The sequence below is a fragment of the Rhinoraja longicauda genome, chromosome 22 (genome assembly GCF_053455715.1).
Source record: "Rhinoraja longicauda isolate Sanriku21f chromosome 22, sRhiLon1.1, whole genome shotgun sequence".
Classification (NCBI taxonomy): domain Eukaryota; kingdom Metazoa; phylum Chordata; class Chondrichthyes; order Rajiformes; family Arhynchobatidae; genus Rhinoraja; species Rhinoraja longicauda.
In genome coordinates, this window is record NC_135974.1 from 4280820 (window position 1) to 4299785 (window position 18966).

General features: G+C 41.6%; 1 protein-coding gene across 1 annotated transcript in view; it reads left to right on the plus strand.

Moving 5' to 3' along the window:
- Window positions 1-18966, plus strand: part of LOC144604345 (AP-1 complex subunit gamma-1-like) — an 88997-nt gene that overhangs the window by 37596 nt on the left and 32435 nt on the right. Inside the window, exons 7-11 of the mRNA XM_078418610.1 lie at window positions 2700-2795; window positions 6146-6226; window positions 8066-8164; window positions 10895-10950; window positions 14250-14363. Coding sequence (XP_078274736.1) covers window positions 2700-2795; window positions 6146-6226; window positions 8066-8164; window positions 10895-10950; window positions 14250-14363 — 446 coding nt within the window. The remainder of the gene's footprint in view (window positions 1-2699; window positions 2796-6145; window positions 6227-8065; window positions 8165-10894; window positions 10951-14249; window positions 14364-18966) is intronic.

Sequence of the window (18966 nt, forward strand, 5' to 3'; positions counted from 1 at the left end):
CTGCTTTTAGAGTTGTGCTTACCCAGGAATGCAGAGTATTCCACTCCCTCTTAGCTTTCCCTATAAATGGAGAAATTACTTTAGGGAATCGGGAGCCACTTGGAATACCCAGCTTCTTACCTGTTTTTATCATCGATGAGTGTGCGCGTTCTATTCATTGGTAACCACCAAGGTGATGGTAATAGTTGACTTGGAATTGGTATTTTCTTTGAGCATTGACAATGGGTGGTTAAACAGTCTTGCTGTAGATAATGACATGTACAGAGAAGCTGTTACTCACTGTTCACCAATCCATTCCTGGAAGTTATCCAGCTCTTGCTACATGGGCATAAGCCGCCCCATTTTCAGAGGAAATGCAAGTGGAATTGAATGTTGTGCAATTGCTCGTGAACATCACCTCTTCTAACCTGGTGATGAAAGGAAGATTATTACATCGGCTTAAGATGATTGGTCCTAGTATACTTCCCTGAGGAACTCTTGCAACAATCATGTGGGGCTGAGATCATTGACCTCCCACATCCTTTGGGTGAGATAAGACTCCAATGAATTCAATTTTGCCAATGATTCACAATTGACCAGTTTTACCGAAGACCCTTTGAAGCCACACCTGGTCAAATGCTCATTGATATCAAGGGCATGCACTGTCTCAAAACACCATTTTTAAAGCCAAAGATACCAAGTCTTAACTGTAGATTTGATTGATTAACCATAGAAAGAGTGCCGCCTTTTATCTTTGAGCCAACAAATTTCAAAGTGAACACTAGTCCCACTAAATTTAGAGAATCGGTTTACTAAAGAGAGGCACGAGTAAAATGAAAATCTTTTATGTGTACAGTATTTTTATCTGCTTGTAGAGTGTTAATGAATACAGGAACCTTAATTCAAGTGAACGATGTCCAGCACAATTTGTGCCCTAGTTGAACGATTGTGGTCTGTTACTTTCATGTTGCTAGATTTCTTTGTTTTTGTATTTGCATTTGATTATAGTTCAACTATTATTGTTTCTATCACCAGTTGGAAATGTTGGGGAATTGCTTGTTTAAGGGAAGCGTTTAGTTCATACTTGTCAGGTTTTGAATCCAAGGTTTGGGATTGTGGGTAAAGGATTAAGAGATCTGAAGATAGGTACAAAATGCTGGAGTAACTCAGTGGGACAGGCAGCATCTCTGGAGAGAAGGAATGGGTGACGTTTTGGGTTGAGACCCTTCTTTCACCCGAAACATCACCCGTTCTTTCTCGCTATATGCTGCCTGTCCCGCTGAGTTACTCCTGCATTTTGTGTCTGTCTTCGGTGTAAACCAGCATTTGCAGGTCCTTCCTGCACATTGCGATCTGACATAGTTTACAAAACTAGCATTTGTTGGACGCTCAACAATAACGTGAGTCTGTCAAGTGAGCAGTTACACCACTTGATATTGAAGGCCCCTCTCTGTAAGCTGAGCGTAGTGTTAGTACAAAACAGAAAGGATGTGCACCAGCTGCAAGATATTTATTATGTCAATAGGGATTTGATTTGCTCATCTTTTATCCATTCTTGGATATCTACTGTAGTATGAGATTTAATCCAAATGCATTTAGAGAGACCCGTGTTAAAATTGCAACAGTTGTGCTGGACTGGAATAGTTGTACAGACTCTCTAGCTTAATGGGTAATCATGCTACTTCCTGTGGCATTGAACCCACTCGAGACAAAAAGCAAAATTCTGCAGATGTTAGAAATTAGAAATCAAAACAGGAAGAGCAAGTCGAGAGAGAAACATTTATCATTTCAGAGAGATGGCCTTTTAGCAGAAGGGTATTGAAGTATTATCCTCTTGTTTTTCTCTCAGCATATTCTGCCATACCTGAATATTTACAACATTTTGTCCTCATTTAAGAACCCATTCTGATGTTGGTCAGAACCGTAGTATTTCTCAGTCTGGCAATACCAGTGTGTTGCAACTGTTCCCTTGCCTCAGTTTAATGTGGTTTAAAATCGCCCAGGATGTCATTTTGCCCATTTGCATAGTGTTTGAAATTGAATCTATTTTCGTACTCTTAAATTTAAATATTTTATGCCCCGGCTGTTTAGGAAGATAAAGTGTTAAGCCATTCAGACCAGAAACAAGCTAGTCAAATAGTTCCCTGGTAAGTTAATTGATCTTAAGATTGGGTACTGTAGAGAATGAGAAAAAAGATTTAGCCAGGGATCCCATTTCTGATTTCTGTTTTGTGTCCCCTGCAATGCAATTAGATTGAATTGTCCCATCTCCTCTTCCTTGTCGCTGAACATTTCCCACACAAATTATATTTAACAAAGTATGTTTGAGACAAAGATACCATTTTACAATCTTGGGCATTGAGTTCCATTTTTAGAATTGTGCTAATTTTGCTGTCTTCATGTCTTGTTTTTTGCATCCCTCAGAATTGCTTACAAAGCTGATCATTGTCTGGAAGTCTGGACATTGCCCCCTTAAGCTCCTTCTGCTTGGTGTACACTAAAAAATTGATTTATCCCACAGCAAAATATGATAGAACATGATAACCTATTTCCAATGATTGAGGAGTTCTCACTCTGCTTCTCTTTTAATCAGTCTTTGATCCAATTTGCTACTTTCTCCCAATTCAGATCAATTGTATTGATGTGACCAATATCATAGTTAATTTTCTTGGAATGTAATCATTAACGTACTGTTTTCATCATTTACTTATTCTTCTTAGGTTGTTCCACAACTGGTCAAATCCCTGAAGAATCTAATAATGTCGGGTTACTCACCCGAACATGATGTGTCTGGAATTAGTGACCCATTCCTTCAGGTTGGTTTCCAAATCTCTGTTAAAGAAATAGCCATCAAATATTTATTGGTTTGTTCATTTGTAATTTTTCTGAAGGAGTCTTTGGTGCTTCTAAGAGTGACATTATTGGAGGACAAAGGTTTTTCAACAGACATAAATCATAGTTAATTTTTTCACTGTTGTGTAGAATTGTGCAAAGTACAAGGTGGTCAATATGTCTGTATTGGTTAGAAAAGAGTTATCCGACCTTATCCCAAATCCCAGCACTCGGTCTGCTGCCCTGCAAATTGCTTCTCTCAACGACTGTAAATATACAGGCAGTCCCGACTTGTGTGACAGGCAGGTTACGTAAGTCGCACTTGGTAGAAACAATTCACAATAAGTGAAGAGTCATAGAGTGATACAGTGTGGAAACAGGCCCTTCTGCCCAACTTTCCCACACTGGCCAACATGTCCCAGCTACTCTAGTTCCACCTGCCTGCGCTTGGTCCATATCCCTCCAAACCTGTACTATCCATGTACCTGTCTAACTGTTTCGTAAACTTTGGGATGGACCCAGCCTCAACTACCTCCTCTGGCAGCTTGTTCCATACACCCACCACCCTTTGTGCGAAAAAGTTACTCCTCAGATTCCTATTAATATTTTCCCCTTCACCTTGAACCTATGCCCTCTGGTCCTCGATTCCCCTACACGAGGCAAGAGACTCCGTGCATCTGCCCGATCTATTCCTCTCATGATTTTATACACCTCTATAAAATCAAATAAACTTCTTGAATGACATGTTATTGGCTTCCCATGAGTTTCATAGACATAAAAACATCACTGCTCTTCCATGGAAATATAGAAAATAGGTGCAGGAGGAGGCCATTTGGCCCTTCGAGCCACCACTGCCATTCATTGTGATCATGGCTGACCATCTACAATCATTAACCTGTGCCTGCCTTCTCCTCATATCCCTTGATTCCACTAGCCCCCTAGAGCTCTATCTAACTCTTTTAAATTCACGCGGTGAATTGGCCTCCACTGCCTTCTGTGGCAGAGAATTCCACAAATTCACAACTCTCTGGGTGAAAAAGTTTCTTCTCACCTCAGTTTTAAATGGCCTCCCCTTTATTCTTAGAGGCCCCTGGTTCCAGTTTCGGCCACTATCGGTGCGACACTGGGAAGGTGAGTGAGAATGAGGGAGGTGGTGGAGAGTAAATCCTGGCCCAGTCACTGCCATCTTCTATAAAATGCACGAGAGAGCCGCCCTTCAACATCTGCCACTCCGGCTGTTGTTGTGGCTTGTGTTGTAGCCCCTGGCCGACGGCGTTTTCTTCAGGACACTGCTACCACCAGGGCGTGCTCAGTCACCATGGGGCTCGCACCCCTCTCACCAGCTGCCGCTTCGTCCTGAAGCCCGTCATTTGGTCCGCTTCCACCGACATCTTCTCCCCTGCAGTCGCCATTGTTTTCCAGGGTGGAACACATCAGCAACTCCAGGGCAGGAAGAGGAGGCAGCAGTGGAGGGGAAGCAGCAAAGTGGACAACAGCCGCATCAACCGGTTGATGAGGCAGCTGGTTAAGAAGGGCTCGCTGATGCAGACCAGTTGCACCTGCGCCTAGTTTGAAGGCGCACAGTGTTGGAGTAAATCAGCAGACTGAATCAGTTTGAAGAAGAGTCCCGACCTTAAACCTCACCTATCCATATTTTCCAGAGATGCTACCTGACCCACTGAATTTCTCCAGCACTTCATGTCATTTTATGTATTGAACAGCATCTGCAATTATTTTTCTACCTAGTTTGTAGGTGATTCCACTGGCGTGAAATCTAACTTGCGTAAGATTTTACGGAACATAACCCTTACGTAAGTCAGGGAATGTCTGTAGTGAGGATTGCTGTCTCCAGCACCCTTTCAGCCACTTTCTAGAGTGGAAATGTCTTTCTTCATCTCCCTTTCTTCATCCCCTCCAATCCTTCTGCAAATTACTTAAAATTTATCCCTCTGATGGGTTCTTCCCGTTTAGACCTCTTGGAATTTTAAATACCTGAACTAAGTCTACCTGCAGACTCTGTCTTAAAGAAAACAGCCCTAATCTATCCAATCTTTCCTCCTCCCAATATCTGTCCACCAGTAAAGGTATTAATTCCATGCTTGGGCTCTGATCACCATGAATCCACAGAAAATCCTTCATGTGTGAACTATAAATATGGCTGCAGACAATTGGGAGGGTGGAAAAGATGGCTAAAGCCAATCAAATTTCAATTCTGTTCTAGAATATGCACTTTCCAAGCATTGGATATTACAGAAATAGAAACCTTCGCTGAATGTGCATCACCATCATCCAGTAACGCACGCCCGGCTTTTTGTAATTCATTCAAGGTATATGGGCTTCACATGCTGAGCCAACAGTTAATTGTCAGAGGTTGTGGGGAGAATGGGGTTAGGAGGGAGAGATAGATCAGCCATGATTGAATGGCGGATTAGATGTGATGGGTCGAATGGCCTAATTCTGCTCCTATCACTTATAATCTAATTGCCCTGGAGAAGGTGGTGGTGATCTTAAGCCACTGCAGTCCTTGAGTTATGGGGACGGAGTGCAGCAAACACTTGCTATCTCCACCTCTGCCAATCATCCCTACTTGCCCAAAGGCACCTAACACCTGCCAGTTTTTGCCCTACTCCTTCCCATCACCTCTTTGTCAGCTTTCTCCCTACTCCCTGGATCCAAACCCAGGCCCCATAATTTTGCCATTAGTACCTAGATTGTTAATCCAGCAATAATACAACTGCATCATCTTTGTCAAACTAGCTGGTTTCCCACATTGATCAGTGATTCCCCAACTTGGAAGGATAGTCATTTCCTCTAAAGGTATAGGTCACCTATACTTCTCTAAAATTTAGAAAATTACATACTAACGATTTTCAGCACCCCCTCCTGCCTTTGATTGAGATCATCCTTGTGCTCTAGAATGCAACTGCAGATATTTTCAGTAATGTTATGAAATACAATAATGTATTTTGCTCTTTTGTGCATAACAAGAAGTAGAAACAAAGTGGGCTAGATGGATATTTGAGTGCACATTGCTATTCACCAACCTCACAGCTCGTTGTTTGAGTATTCAATTAACTATGTTTGTAATTAACCCTAACCCTTTGTACCACCACCTGCATACATTGCATCTACCAGACAAATGGACTGAATTGCAAATGTGCTTTTAACTCCTCTTTTGTTTTCTGGAACTTGTTTTCCCTCAATGTCATGATACTCTGCTTTAGCCTTGTCTAATTTGGAAGATGCTGCTAAATTATGTTATTGGTCATCTGTTTGATCTTTTCTTCATGTTTCCTATGAAATGTATTTTGAAAGGGGCTTTTCTATTTCACAGGTGCAGATTTTAAGGTTGTTGAGAATGCTGGGAAAAAGTGATGACGAAGCTAGTGAACAAATGAATGATATTCTCGCACAGGTGAGCAATTCTGACGAAGCGTCTTTGACCTGAAAAATTAACTTTCTCTGTCCACAGAAACTGCCTAATGTTCTGAGTATTCCCAGCATTTTCTATTTTTATTTTATTTTGGCACAATTAATAAATACATCTTTCTAAATGACACCAGTACACATTTTATGAACATTTGATTTAAGCTAAAAGATTGAAAGGACTTATTTAATTGTAAAATTAATCTACACGGGCAGGTTATATTTGTAATCCATGGGTGAATTTGCTGGTTTTCATTGCATGCTGTAGCCATTAGTGTGACTTGATTTGCGAATGAGTTAATTTCTTTACCTTCAAATGGCATGCCCTTGTCCTCTGCTCAGTGTTGGTTCCAGCTTTGCCCTTTCCTAATCCAGATCCTGTTTCTCCGATCCTTCCACTTGGTTCACTTTCTTTCTTTCCCAGGCTGCCTTTCTCACCCGTGCACTTTTTTGTCTTTCCCAGCACCACCTCTGGTCCTGCCTACACTTTTACCCACTTCGCTCTTTCTCTAACTGCTTCTATTCCCCGAACCTAACTCCTCCACAAATAAAGCTTTAGAATTGTAGTTGCCCAATCTTGTAGATCGCTTCTTGTTTTTGTTAAAAACCGCTGAATGTAGGCAGATATCACTCATCATTTCAGGAACCCATTTTGGGGATGAAATGTAAATTTACCCAGAAATCTATATTTTGATAGGAATGAAAATATTTTTATGAAACTCTAATTGAAAAAAGAAATACTGAAAATAATAAAATGGCCAAATTGAAAATCATTGCAAAATTAGTCACTTGTCCATCCATCTTTTGGACACAAAAGTTATAAACTGCACATTTTATTCTAGATGTGATGTCTCAATGTCCTGATTAGTTCTCGACAAGCCTTTCTTTTATACGCCAAACCTTTTGCGGAAAAAAAACACCATTTGAGTTTATAAAAGCTTGTTTTACTGATACTGTGCCTTGTAACAAAACAAGATTGTAGAATTTGGAATCAACAAGATTGTCCTAACTTTGCTCCTTCATTGCTGGTGTTGGAAAATAAACTCTTTCCGTTTGTTGCTGCTTCTCTATTGCTGTTTTGTTTTGGTTTTAAAATAACTTTTTAAAAACATCTTTCTGCTGGCAACCCGCCAGTTACCATACGCATAGAAACTTGAAGTTTTAAAAATTCCCAGTTTCTCTGTTACTGGCCTTGACTGATGTACACTTTGCAATTGTTGCTGGTTGCACAAGATGCAAATGTCAAATAAAATGCAAGCAACCAATATAAAAGCAACTTCTGTGAAATGCATCAAAAACTATGTAGACACCTTTTAGAGAAGCGATCAGTGGATTTCATCTGGAAAAGTGGATTTATTTGAAATCCGGAAAGACTAATTACTGCTGAAATATACAATTCTCACATGCATCCAAATACATTTTGTGTTGAGTAAGGGGTGAGCTTAAGAACACATTAGATATATTTCAATTCTGGTGAGAAATTGGTGTAATGTATGAAAATGGGTCTATTTTTGTTTCATCATTTACCTGTGTGATAGTATTTAAATGACCAATTGAAGATAATTAAAAACACAGATGATGCTCTAAATCCCTCAGTATGTTTGAAATCTCCCGAACTCTATTCCCACTCCAACCTAGTGTTTCAAACAGTCTAAGTTGTGTCTAAGGTGATGTTGCCTTGCAGAAGCCTTTATTCAGATCTGACCGGCGGTTGATTGACTGTGATTTATACTTGGCATACATGTTGAGAATATGCCCTTTCTTTCAAATCATTTTGCCATTCTCAATTGAAACTATATTGTTGCAGTCATGTTTCTTCCCATTTTAGGTGGCAACTAACACTGAAACCAGTAAAAATGTAGGCAATGCCATTTTATATGAAACGGTGTTAACAGTGATGGATATCAAGTCTGAAAGTGGGTTAAGGGTAAGTGAGATTTCCTGGTCACTGAATTTTTGAACAAATTGATTCAATTAACTTTGCATGGGTGAACTGTTGCTTCAGTCCTAATTGTGAGCAATTTGTAAAGGAAAATTTCACCCTTCCGATGGATGTTGTTCATCTGTTAAAAAAGAACACTACTATCCTCTGTATTTCTGTATTGTTCTGGCTGAGGTGAGTTGGTCACCAACAAAATACTTAACTTCAAGATCTGGGCTTGGGTGGTGAATCCTCTCATCCAATGCCTCTTTGGTGAATAATGATCTTAGCTTGGCTCTGGTAGTCTTCACACAGTTGCAGCATGTGTTTACATTTGGGCAACTTGCACAAGCTGCAAAGAGCAACTGTGGCATTATTCCCAGCGTGAGTCAATCTCTAGAATATCGGAAGGGAAGAATTTAAACGTTTGTTACATGGTAGTATGATCCAAATCGTTTATCAGATGGTTTAATCTATGTGAGATTGAGCCCTTCTTGATGGGTGAAGGAGAATCCGAATGGAAGTGGTGGGATGCTTTTACTGTGAAAGTTGTTGGAACAATGTATCTAACTGGAAAATCTCAGTGGACTAAGAGCTTCACAGCACTACAATGGTGGTGGATGTAGGGATGGGAAAGTAGTGAAGTAAAGGCACATTTATTCATGTTTTGGGGTGTTTTTCCAAAAATTAAAGCTATGCTTGCAAATGTATCACTGAGCAAAATTGTAGGATGAATCGTATGCTAAGCTGCATTTATTAGGTGTATCAGATTTAGATTTTAGATTTAGAGATACAGCGCAGAAACAGGCCCTTCGACCCACCGGGTCCACGCCGCCCAGCGATCCCCGCAAACTAACACTATCCTACACCCACTAGGGACAATTTTTACATTTGCCCAGCCAATTAACCTACAAACCTGTACGTCTTTGGAGTGTGGGAGGAAACCGAAGATCTCGGAGAAAACCCACGCAGGTCACGGGGAGAACGTACAAACTCCGTACAGACAGCACCCGTAGTCAGGATCGAACCTGAGTCTCCGGCGCTGCATTCGCTGTAAGGCAGCAACTCTACCGTTGTGCCACCTTAGGTGTTAGGTGTTTTCTCCAAAGGACAGAGTGGAACGTAGATGGCCTTGCTGACTTTTACAGAAGTATTGCTAGTCTTCTCAAGAACGAACAGGAAAGTGTAGACAAATGTGGCGGGACAGGGAGTGAGGGGAGGGTAGAGTTTCCAAATACACAGGACAAGATGTTAGAAATCCAAAGTGCCAAATGTCAATTTGCTCCCGGTGGTGATGGGAGGCTTATGCACTCACCTATGCTCCTCCGGTGTTGAGAAAGGCTAGGCAGACACGTCATTGGGGTTATCAAGTGGGCACCTACTTTCATCGACGTTTTGCTGATTGGACCCATGACGTCTCCAGTAGGCTCAGCAGTGTATTCTGGCGTCCCATAACCACCCCCCTCTGCATCTGCCTAGCCGGCTTATTTGGGAGACCAGATGGGGTCTTTCCTCTTCAGCCAGAGCCACTGGCTACTCCGCTCTGCCACCCATGATGTTTCCTTGATAGCCTGGCGTAGGGCTTGTCCGCTGATCCCCAGGTCCTTCATCCGTCTTACGGTAGATGTTGCCACAAATCCTCGACATCCAACTTCTACCGGGCAGATCTTTGCTCTCCAGCCCCGCTGTTCTGCCTCCGCTGCAAGGTCTGTGTAGCGCAGTTTCTTTCTTTCAAAGGCTTCCTGCATCGCATCCTCCCAAGGGACTGTGAGCTCCACGAAATACAAAATAAGTAATTTGCTTAAAAGGTTCAAAGGGTGTCATTTATAGGAATGATGAATCTCAAACAATTGATTTGAATCTCAGATTTTCATTGATTTTAATAATTACTGTGCAGCTTTCCTGCAGCTTGATCCCCTGCTTTGCCCATGGTGAGGAGGAATACACATTTCTTGGATCTTGCTTGAGTGTAGCACTGGAGACCCGCAACCACGTGTGGCCCGGTGTCTGCATTCCATTAAAAGGCCAAAACCATAGTTCTGACAAACATTGTCAACGGTGGTGCAACAATAGATTAGTTATGAATAGAGACACATGAAATTGCAGATACTGATATCTTGAGCAAAACAGCAAGTGCTGGAGAAACTCAGCAGGTTAGGCAGCATCTGTGGAGGGAATAGGCAAACAATCTTTTGGGTCAGAGTGTTCAACATACCAACAAAAATACAGGCATAATGGGCCCATATGAGTGGACATGTTAGTAGAAGTTTTTTATTTACCTTTGACTTGAAGAAAATGAGAGTCAAAAGAGAAGTTGTTGAGGGCGAGGACAAGTTCAGTTAGGCAGGGGAGAGCGCTGGTTGAAGGTACCTGACTGGGTCTCTATTTCAAGGAATAAGTGGAGGGTCCGAAGGCCTTTCTGGTGTGGAACGGAGGTGTAATAGGGACTGGACATCTACGGTAAACATGTGGCAATGAGGAGTCTAGTAATTGAAAGTTATTGAAGTGTTGAAAAGTGTTTGCAGTGTCTGGGATGTAGGTCAGAATGGTGGACAAAATGGAATTGAGGTAATTGAAGATGAGCTTCTGAAGAGTCCCGACCCAAAATATCATTTGCCTATTCCATCCACAGTGGCTGCCTGACCCGCTGAAATCCTCCAACACTTGTGTTTTTGCTTAGCTATGAAAAGATTTATTTATTTAATATGTGATAATCTGTTTTTTTCTAATCCGCAGGTACTAGCTGTAAATATTTTGGGTAGATTTTTACTAAACAATGATAAAAATATTAGGTGAGTATAATTCTAAGATTTATTTTGTGTATCAGATGTTCAATCTTGCTGTCTAAACTGACTCTATGGCTGAACTTTTACTCCCCTTTCCCCCCCCCCCCCCCCCTCCCTTGAAGATAGACACAAAAAGCTGGAGTAACACAGCGGGTCAGCATGTGAAAGCAAGCATGCAGGTGCAGCAGGCAGTGAAGAAAGTGAATGGTATGTTGGCATTCATAGCAAGAGGATTTGAGTTTAGGAGCAGGGAGGTTCTGCTGCAGTTGTACAGGGCCTTGGTGAGACCGCACCTGGAGTATTGTGTGCAGTTTTGGTCTGCTAACCTGAGGAAAGACGTTCTTGCCTTAGAGGGAGTACAGAGAAGGTTCACCAGATTGATCCCTGGGATGGCGGGACTTTCATATGAGGAAAGACTGGATAGACTGGGCTTGTACTCGCTGGAATTTAGAAGACTGAGGGGGGATCTTATAGAAACATATAAAATTCTTAAGGGGATGGAGAGGCTAGATGCGGGAAGATTGTTCCCGATGTTGGGGGAGTCCAGAACCAGGGGTCACAGCTTAAGGATAAGGGGGAAGTCTTTTAGGACCGAGATGAGAAAACATTTCCTCACACAGAGAGTGGTGAGTCTGTGGAATTCTCTGCCACAGAAGGTAGTTGAGGCCAGTTCATTGGCTATATTTAAGAGGGAGTTAGATGTGGCCCTTTTTGCTAAAGGGATCAGGGGGTATGGAGAGAAGGCAGGTACGGGATACTGAGCTGGATGATCAGCCATGATCATATTGAATGGCGGTGCAGGCTCGAAGGGCCGAATGGCCTACTCCTGCACCTATTTTCTATGTTTCTATGTTTCTATGTCAGGCTGCCTTTGGAGAAAAGGAATAGGTGATGTTCTGGGTCGAAACCCTTCTTCAGAGAAGGTTGCAATGATATCCCTCCCCCACCCCTTCATCCTTCTAAACTCCAGCGAGTAAAGAGCCAGGGCCATCAAACGCTCTTCTTGCATTAACCAAATGGGAATGGGATCATTCTTGTAAACCACCTCTGGACCTTTTCCAATGGCAGCACATCCTTCCTCAGTTACGGGACCCAAAACAGCTCTCAATATTCAAGTTGTGGCCTCACCTGTGCTTTACAATGCCTCAGCATCACATCTTTGCTTTTATATTTAAGTTCTCGACATGAATGCTTGCGTTGCATTTGCCTTCCTTCCCATGACTCAACCTGCAAAGTAACCTTTTTGGAATCCTGCACCAATCCTCCCAAGTCCCTTTGCAACTCGGATTTCTGAATCCTCTCCCCATTTAGAAAGTAGTCATGACTGAACACTTTGCTGCGCTGCATTCCATTTGCCTCTTCTTTGTCCACTCTCCCAACCTTGTCCAAGGCCCAATGCAGACTCACTGCCTCATCAACACTACCTGCCCATTCACCTATTTTCATATAATCCGCAAACTTGGCCACAAAGTCATCAATTCCACCATTAGCAGACCGATCTCCGACCCCTGCAGAATGCCACTAGTCAACAGCAGCCAAATAGTCAGAGTGATGCAGTGATACACTTCGGCCCAACTTGCCCACACCGGCCAACATGTCCCAGCTATACTAGTCCCACCTGCCTGCACCTGTTCCATATCCCTCCAAACCTGCCCTATCCATGTACCTGTCTTGCTGCTTCTTAAATGTTGGGATAGTCCCAGCCTCAACTACGTCCTCTGGCAGCATGTTCCATGCACCCACCACCCTTTGTGTTGAAATCATTACCCCTCAAATTCCTAATAAAACTTTTCCCCTTCACCTTGAACCTATGTCCTCTGATCCTCGATTCACCTACACTGGGCACGAGATTCTGGGCAAATATAAAAGGCCTCTTTTACTCCCACTCTTTGCCTTCTGCCAGTCAGCCAATCTTCTATCCACGCTATCCTGACTTTGATTGAAGACTCACTGGCATACATAAAACTATTGGAATAAATTGGTCTCTTTCAGGGAGGAGAAATGTAACAGGGTACCCCAAGGATTGGTTCTTGCCCCTCAATTGTTTACTATTTATATTATCAACTTGGAGGAGGTAATGAAGTGTAAGGTTTCTAAGTTTGCTGATGATATGAAAATAGGTGTAAGGGCATGTTTGTGAGAACGTTGTGATTCTACAGCAGGGTATCGATGATTAATTAGATTAAATGATAAGATGAAAATCTTGCAAAAGTTGTTAAAGAATCAAAAGGATGACTATTGGAGTGTGAAATTCAGAGGGATCATTGTTCCATTGCATGAATTACAATAAGTTATCAGGCAGGTCCTACAAATAATTGTGAAGGCAAACAGCATATTGACTTTTATTGCAAACTGATTGGAGGTTTGTTCCATTTACGGAGAGTGATGGTTAGACTGTTGAATTTTTTACCCTTCCTAAAAATTACATTGGACGTTGTCTGAGAAAATCCTGGAGATCAGAGTTATCCAAATGAGAAGCAAGGCAGTTTGGGCCTTTATCTCTTGGAGTGTAGGAGACTGAAGGTCTACCTGATTTAAACATTTAAAATTCTAAGTGGTGCTTGACAAATTAGATGTTGAGGTGTTTTCTCAAGTGGGAGAGTTATAAACTAGCTAAGGGGCAGATCATTTTAAAACTGAGGTGCTTGAAATTTATTGTCATGCAGAACAGTGAGTCTCTGGATTTCTCCTCCCTGGAGGCTGGTGAAGGGCATGTCGTGGAATGCACTTTAAATTGAAGATGAATAAATATTTGAACGATTGAGTAGTGGGGGACTGACACAGAAGCATTAATGCCAGCATTGATTATCCATAACATTGCATGGAAGGACAGGCTTGAGGGGTCCTGCCTCCTAATGCTATTTTCTTGTGTTCTTGAAGCTATAGAAGTGAGCTTTGGTCAACATCATATTACAAGCAAGGGAAATCCCTGAATGAACTTGCCTTACACTCAAGGCAGGGCTCAGCAAGTAATTCTACAAAAGTTTAAGTGTTGACTGACTGTTTGACAAGTACAATATTTATACTGTACCCTTGAGTGGTTGACATGCCAAAACCACGCTTGGTTTCATTGAGAATAGTATCATAAGGGCAATTCTGCTTTTTTGTAACTCAGTGATTTGGGTTCCCAACACCGCAGCATGGACATTCTGCAGAACAGATAGTTCCCCTTTGTCTGTCATGCTCTTATGTGACATTAAACCTGGCCTTTACTTTCAGTAAACCACTTAGTGGGGGTGTGCTGCTACTTCTCTCTCATTTATTTTCGTATTAAAAATCATATTTGAGGTTTTTATTCCCCGAAGGTATGTTGCATTGACGTCACTTTTGAAGATGGTGCAGACAGACCACAATGCAGTACAGAGACACCGGAGTACGATCGTAGACTGTCTCACTGACCTCGATGTCTCCATTAAAAGGTAATGGTCCTGTCACATGCTGCCAGATCCGCTGAGTTACTCCAGCATAACGTTTTCTAGAATTGTCATGTTTCAACTGAAAATATCATTCACAGTGCACGGTTGTGCTATTTGTTCATATACAGTACCCTCTATAATGTTTGGGACAAAGACCCATCACTTATTTATTTGCCTCTACTCCACAATTTGAGACTTGTAATAGAAAAAAATCACATGTGGTTAAAGTGCACATTGTCAGATTTTAATAAAGGCAATTTTTATACATTTTGGTTTCACACAGCAGTGTTTATACATAGTCCCCCCATTTCAGGGCATCATAATGTTTGGGACACAGCAATGTCATGTAAATGAAAGTAGTCATGTTTAGTATTTTGTTGCATATCCTTTGCATACAATGACTGCTTGAAGTCTGCCATTCATGGACATCACCAGTTGTTGGGTGTCTTCTCTGGTGATGCTCTGCCAGGCCTATATTGCAACCATTTTTAGCTTATGTTTGTTTTGGGGTCTAGTCCTCTTCAGTTTTCTCTTCAGCATATAAAAAGCATGCTCAATTGGGTTCAGATCGGGTGATTGACTTGGCCACTCACGAATTGACCATTTTTTAGCTTTGAAACTCCTTTGTTGCTTTAGTAGTATGAATCACTGGCCAATGCGTTTTGAGGCATTTGTTTGAACTTGAGCAGATAGGATGTGTCTATACACTTCAGAATTCATTATGCAACCACCATCAGCAGTTGTATCATCAATGAAGATAAGTGAGCCAGTACCTTCACAGCCATACATGCCCAGGCCATAACACCCCAACCACCATGTTTCACAGATGAGGTGGTATGCTTTGGATCTTGGGCAGTTCCTTCTCTCCTCCATACTTTGCTCTTGCCATCACTCTAATATAAGTTAATCTTTGTCTCATCTGTCCACAACACCTTTTTCCTGAACTGTGGTTGCTCTTTTAAGTACTTCGTGGCAAACTGTAACCTGGCCATCCTATTTTTGCGGCTAACCAGTGGTTTGCATCTTGCAGTGTAGCCTCTGTATTTCTGTTCATGAAGTATTCTGCGGACACTGGTCATTGACAATCTACACCTGACTCCTGAAGAGAGTTTCTGATCTGTTGGACAGGTGTTTGGGGATCTTTCTTTATTATAGAGAGAATTCTTCTGTCATCAGCTGTGGAGGTCTTCCTTGGCCTGCCAGTCCCTTTGTGATTAGCAAGCTCACCAGTGCTCTCTTTCTTCTTAATGATGTTCCAAACAGTTGATTTTGGTAATCCTAAGGTTTGGCTGATGTCTCTAACAGTTTTATTCTTTTCCCAGTCTCATAATGGCTTCTTTGACTTTCATTGGCACAACTTTGGTCCTCATGTTGATAAACAGCAGTAAAAGTTTCCAGAGGTGATGGAAAGACTAGGTGCTGATAGCTCTCTTATACCTGCATTAAAGAGGCATTTAAACACACCTGAGCAATTACAAACATCTGTGAAGCCATGTGTCCCAAACATGGTGCCCTGAAATGGGGGGACTATGTATAAACACAGCTGTAATTTCTACATGGTGGAAGCAAAATGTATAAAAATACCATTTAATAAAATCTGACAATGTGCACTTTAACCATGTGATTTTTTTTCTATTACAAATCTCAACTTGTGGAGTACAGAGGCAAATAAATAAATGATGGGTCTTTGTCCCAAACATTATGGAGGACGGTACGGTAGCGCAGCGGTAGAGTTGCTGCTTTACAGCGAATGCAGCGCCGGAGACTCAGGTTCGATCCTGACTACGGGTGCTGCACTGTAAGGAGTTTGTACGTTCTCCCCGTGACCTGCGTGGGTTTTCTCCGAGATCTTCGGTTTCCTCCCACACTCCAAAGACGTACAGGTATGTAGGTTAATTGGCTGGGTAAATGTAAAAATTGGCCCTAGTGGGTGTAGGATAGTGTTAATGTACGGGGATCGCTGGGCGCACGGACTTGGACGGCCGAATAGGCCTGTTTCCGGCTGTATAGATATGATATGATATGATATGACACTGTATCTAACAATATGATTAATAATTCGTTCAAAAGTTGTGTAGATGGTTTCCTTTTTAAATATGCCTTCCCTAACATTTAACTCCCAAGATTTGTTTGTACGGGCCATGCAGCAGTTATTGACAGATCATAAGTGATAGGTGCAGAATTTGGAAATTCAGCCCACGGGCTACTTGACTGTAAAGGGTGGCCCTGTTGCCAAATACCAATCTTGCGTGGAGGGCACAGTTAACATAAACCACTGTGAATGGTTAATTTCTACCAATGGCTTTTAGATAGATGGTCATGTTAAAGGCCTGTCCCAGTTACACGATTTTTAAGGCGACTGCCAAAGTCATAACAGATTGCCAACATTTTCTTTTACCCTACAACAATGACCATGACAATACCGAGTCAGGTCGATACAAGTTACTTTTTTGTGAAACTAGCACTGGCTAAGAGATTACACAGTCTTCGGAAACATCGCGAAATTCCCACGCTTACCTGCGTCAAACTGTCGCCTCCAATCTACCTGTCAAATGTCCTGACGGTAAATAAATTGGTTAAACAAAACTATCTTCTGGTATCTTCAAATGCCTTTCTTAATTTAATATTACGTGCTTCTAAATGCATCTGCGACAACCTAGCAAACCTGGGGACAGCATGCGACAGAGCCGGCAATAAGCTACGATACCTAGTTCTGAAACTGTTCCTGATACCACTGCATGCTATTACTTTAGCTATAGATCTTGGGAAAATGAAATAAATATTTGCGACTTGAAGAATTTTTCTCCAACTTCCTTCAATTACCCGTAACTTGCTCTATAACCTTGCAGATTAATGACATATTATTTGTGGTATTATTGATCATTGATAATTTTATATTAATGTTACAGTGGAGGTGTTGCTATAGCAAAGTAATTCTCCATGTTTATTTCATTTGGAGAAACATTATTGCAGGAAACTATGAATAAATCAGTTCAAAGGAAGGCAGTAGCGATGGCGCCAAGATATTTATCACACGATCAGATACCAGCACACCTGGTTCCAGAAGCAAATGTCATTTGAATTTTAAATTGCATTTTAAAATGTGACATTTCCTACATGGATGGGCGCTCAATATATCTTTCAGAACTAGTTGATATTTCATGGTCCAATTTTTGAAGAAAAAAAAAATTGGAATATTTGCTGTACATTATTCTGTGCTTCTAATATTTAAACAATATTTCTGAGCATAACATGCATTATTTACATGTAGCCCTTGGTATTCAGCTTTGGTGCTAACCATATTCCAGACAGCACTTTAATTTCCATCTCAGCAGTATAAATATCAGAATGCAATCCCAAACCACTATTTCTCATTCCCTTGTCAACTACCCTGCAGTTGAATAATTCTCCTGGATTTGTGCTAAATTCCAGGCAATATTCTATAAATCTATGTGTATAGGAAAGAACTGCAGATGTTGGTTTATATCGAAGGTAGACACAAAAAGCTGGAGTAACTCAGCGGACAGGCAGCATCTCTGGAATGGGTGACGTTTCGGGTCGAGACCCTCCTTCAGACTGATGTCGGGAGTGGGCGGGACAGAGATAGAATGTGGTCAGAGTCAGTAAGACTGATGGGAGAACGGAAGGGGGAGGGGATGAAGAGAGAGGGAAAGCAAGGGCTATTTAAAGTTAGAGAAGTCAATGTTCATACCGCTGGGGTGCAGGCTACCCAAGCAAAATATGAGGCGCTGTTCCTCCAATTTGCGCTGGGCTTCACTCTGCAAATGTACATCTCGTGTAATATCTTTACAAATAACACAGAACAAATACTTCTTCTAAACCCAAATCAGAAATTAAACGTTGCCACCCAATTCTCTGACAATATAACCATTCATTGGATCAAATTTGTTACATAAAGAATTGCGATAAGAAGTAGACATTCACCTTTCACTTGAGATTTCTCATTAAAATTGTTGTTAGATATATTGTGAAACAGCAGTTTAATGGGCAGGTTTCAAATTGAGGACACAGGGCATGACTAATAAGGGAGTGTTTCTGAATGTTCATTTTTGGAACCAGTAGCCTTTGCTATGTTGGATTTCTGACTAAAGGTAAAACAGAAGCAATTTGCAATTATATATTTTTAATTTTGTCAAATGGCACATGTCAAATTTGCACAGTTCATAATATTGAGACCTGGTAAAGTTGTCCTAAAGGTATCGACAAATATCCTGAAAGGATATCCTGGTCTAGCAGCTTTTTCAAATGCTGCACATTTAGGTTATGGCAAACTCCACTGCAGGACATGTACATAGATTTTCCTCTTCCTCGCTGCAGTCACAGTTTTGAAGGAGGCTTTTCAGGGAAGTGACCTTGTGTTTCATGAAGAATTCAATTCCACAGACATCCATTTGTACTCTAAAACAAAAACATCTGTGCCTCTAAAAGGTTTAGGTTTGAACTTCTTAGCCAGAAGCTATTGGGATCTCCTCTCCTGTGTTGCTTCCAGCTTCTCCTTGGTCTCTTGCCTGTTCTTTATCCAACCAATAGGCAGCTATTGTCCTAAGCAGAGGTAAGGCCATGTAGTGTTAATTGGACCTTTCTC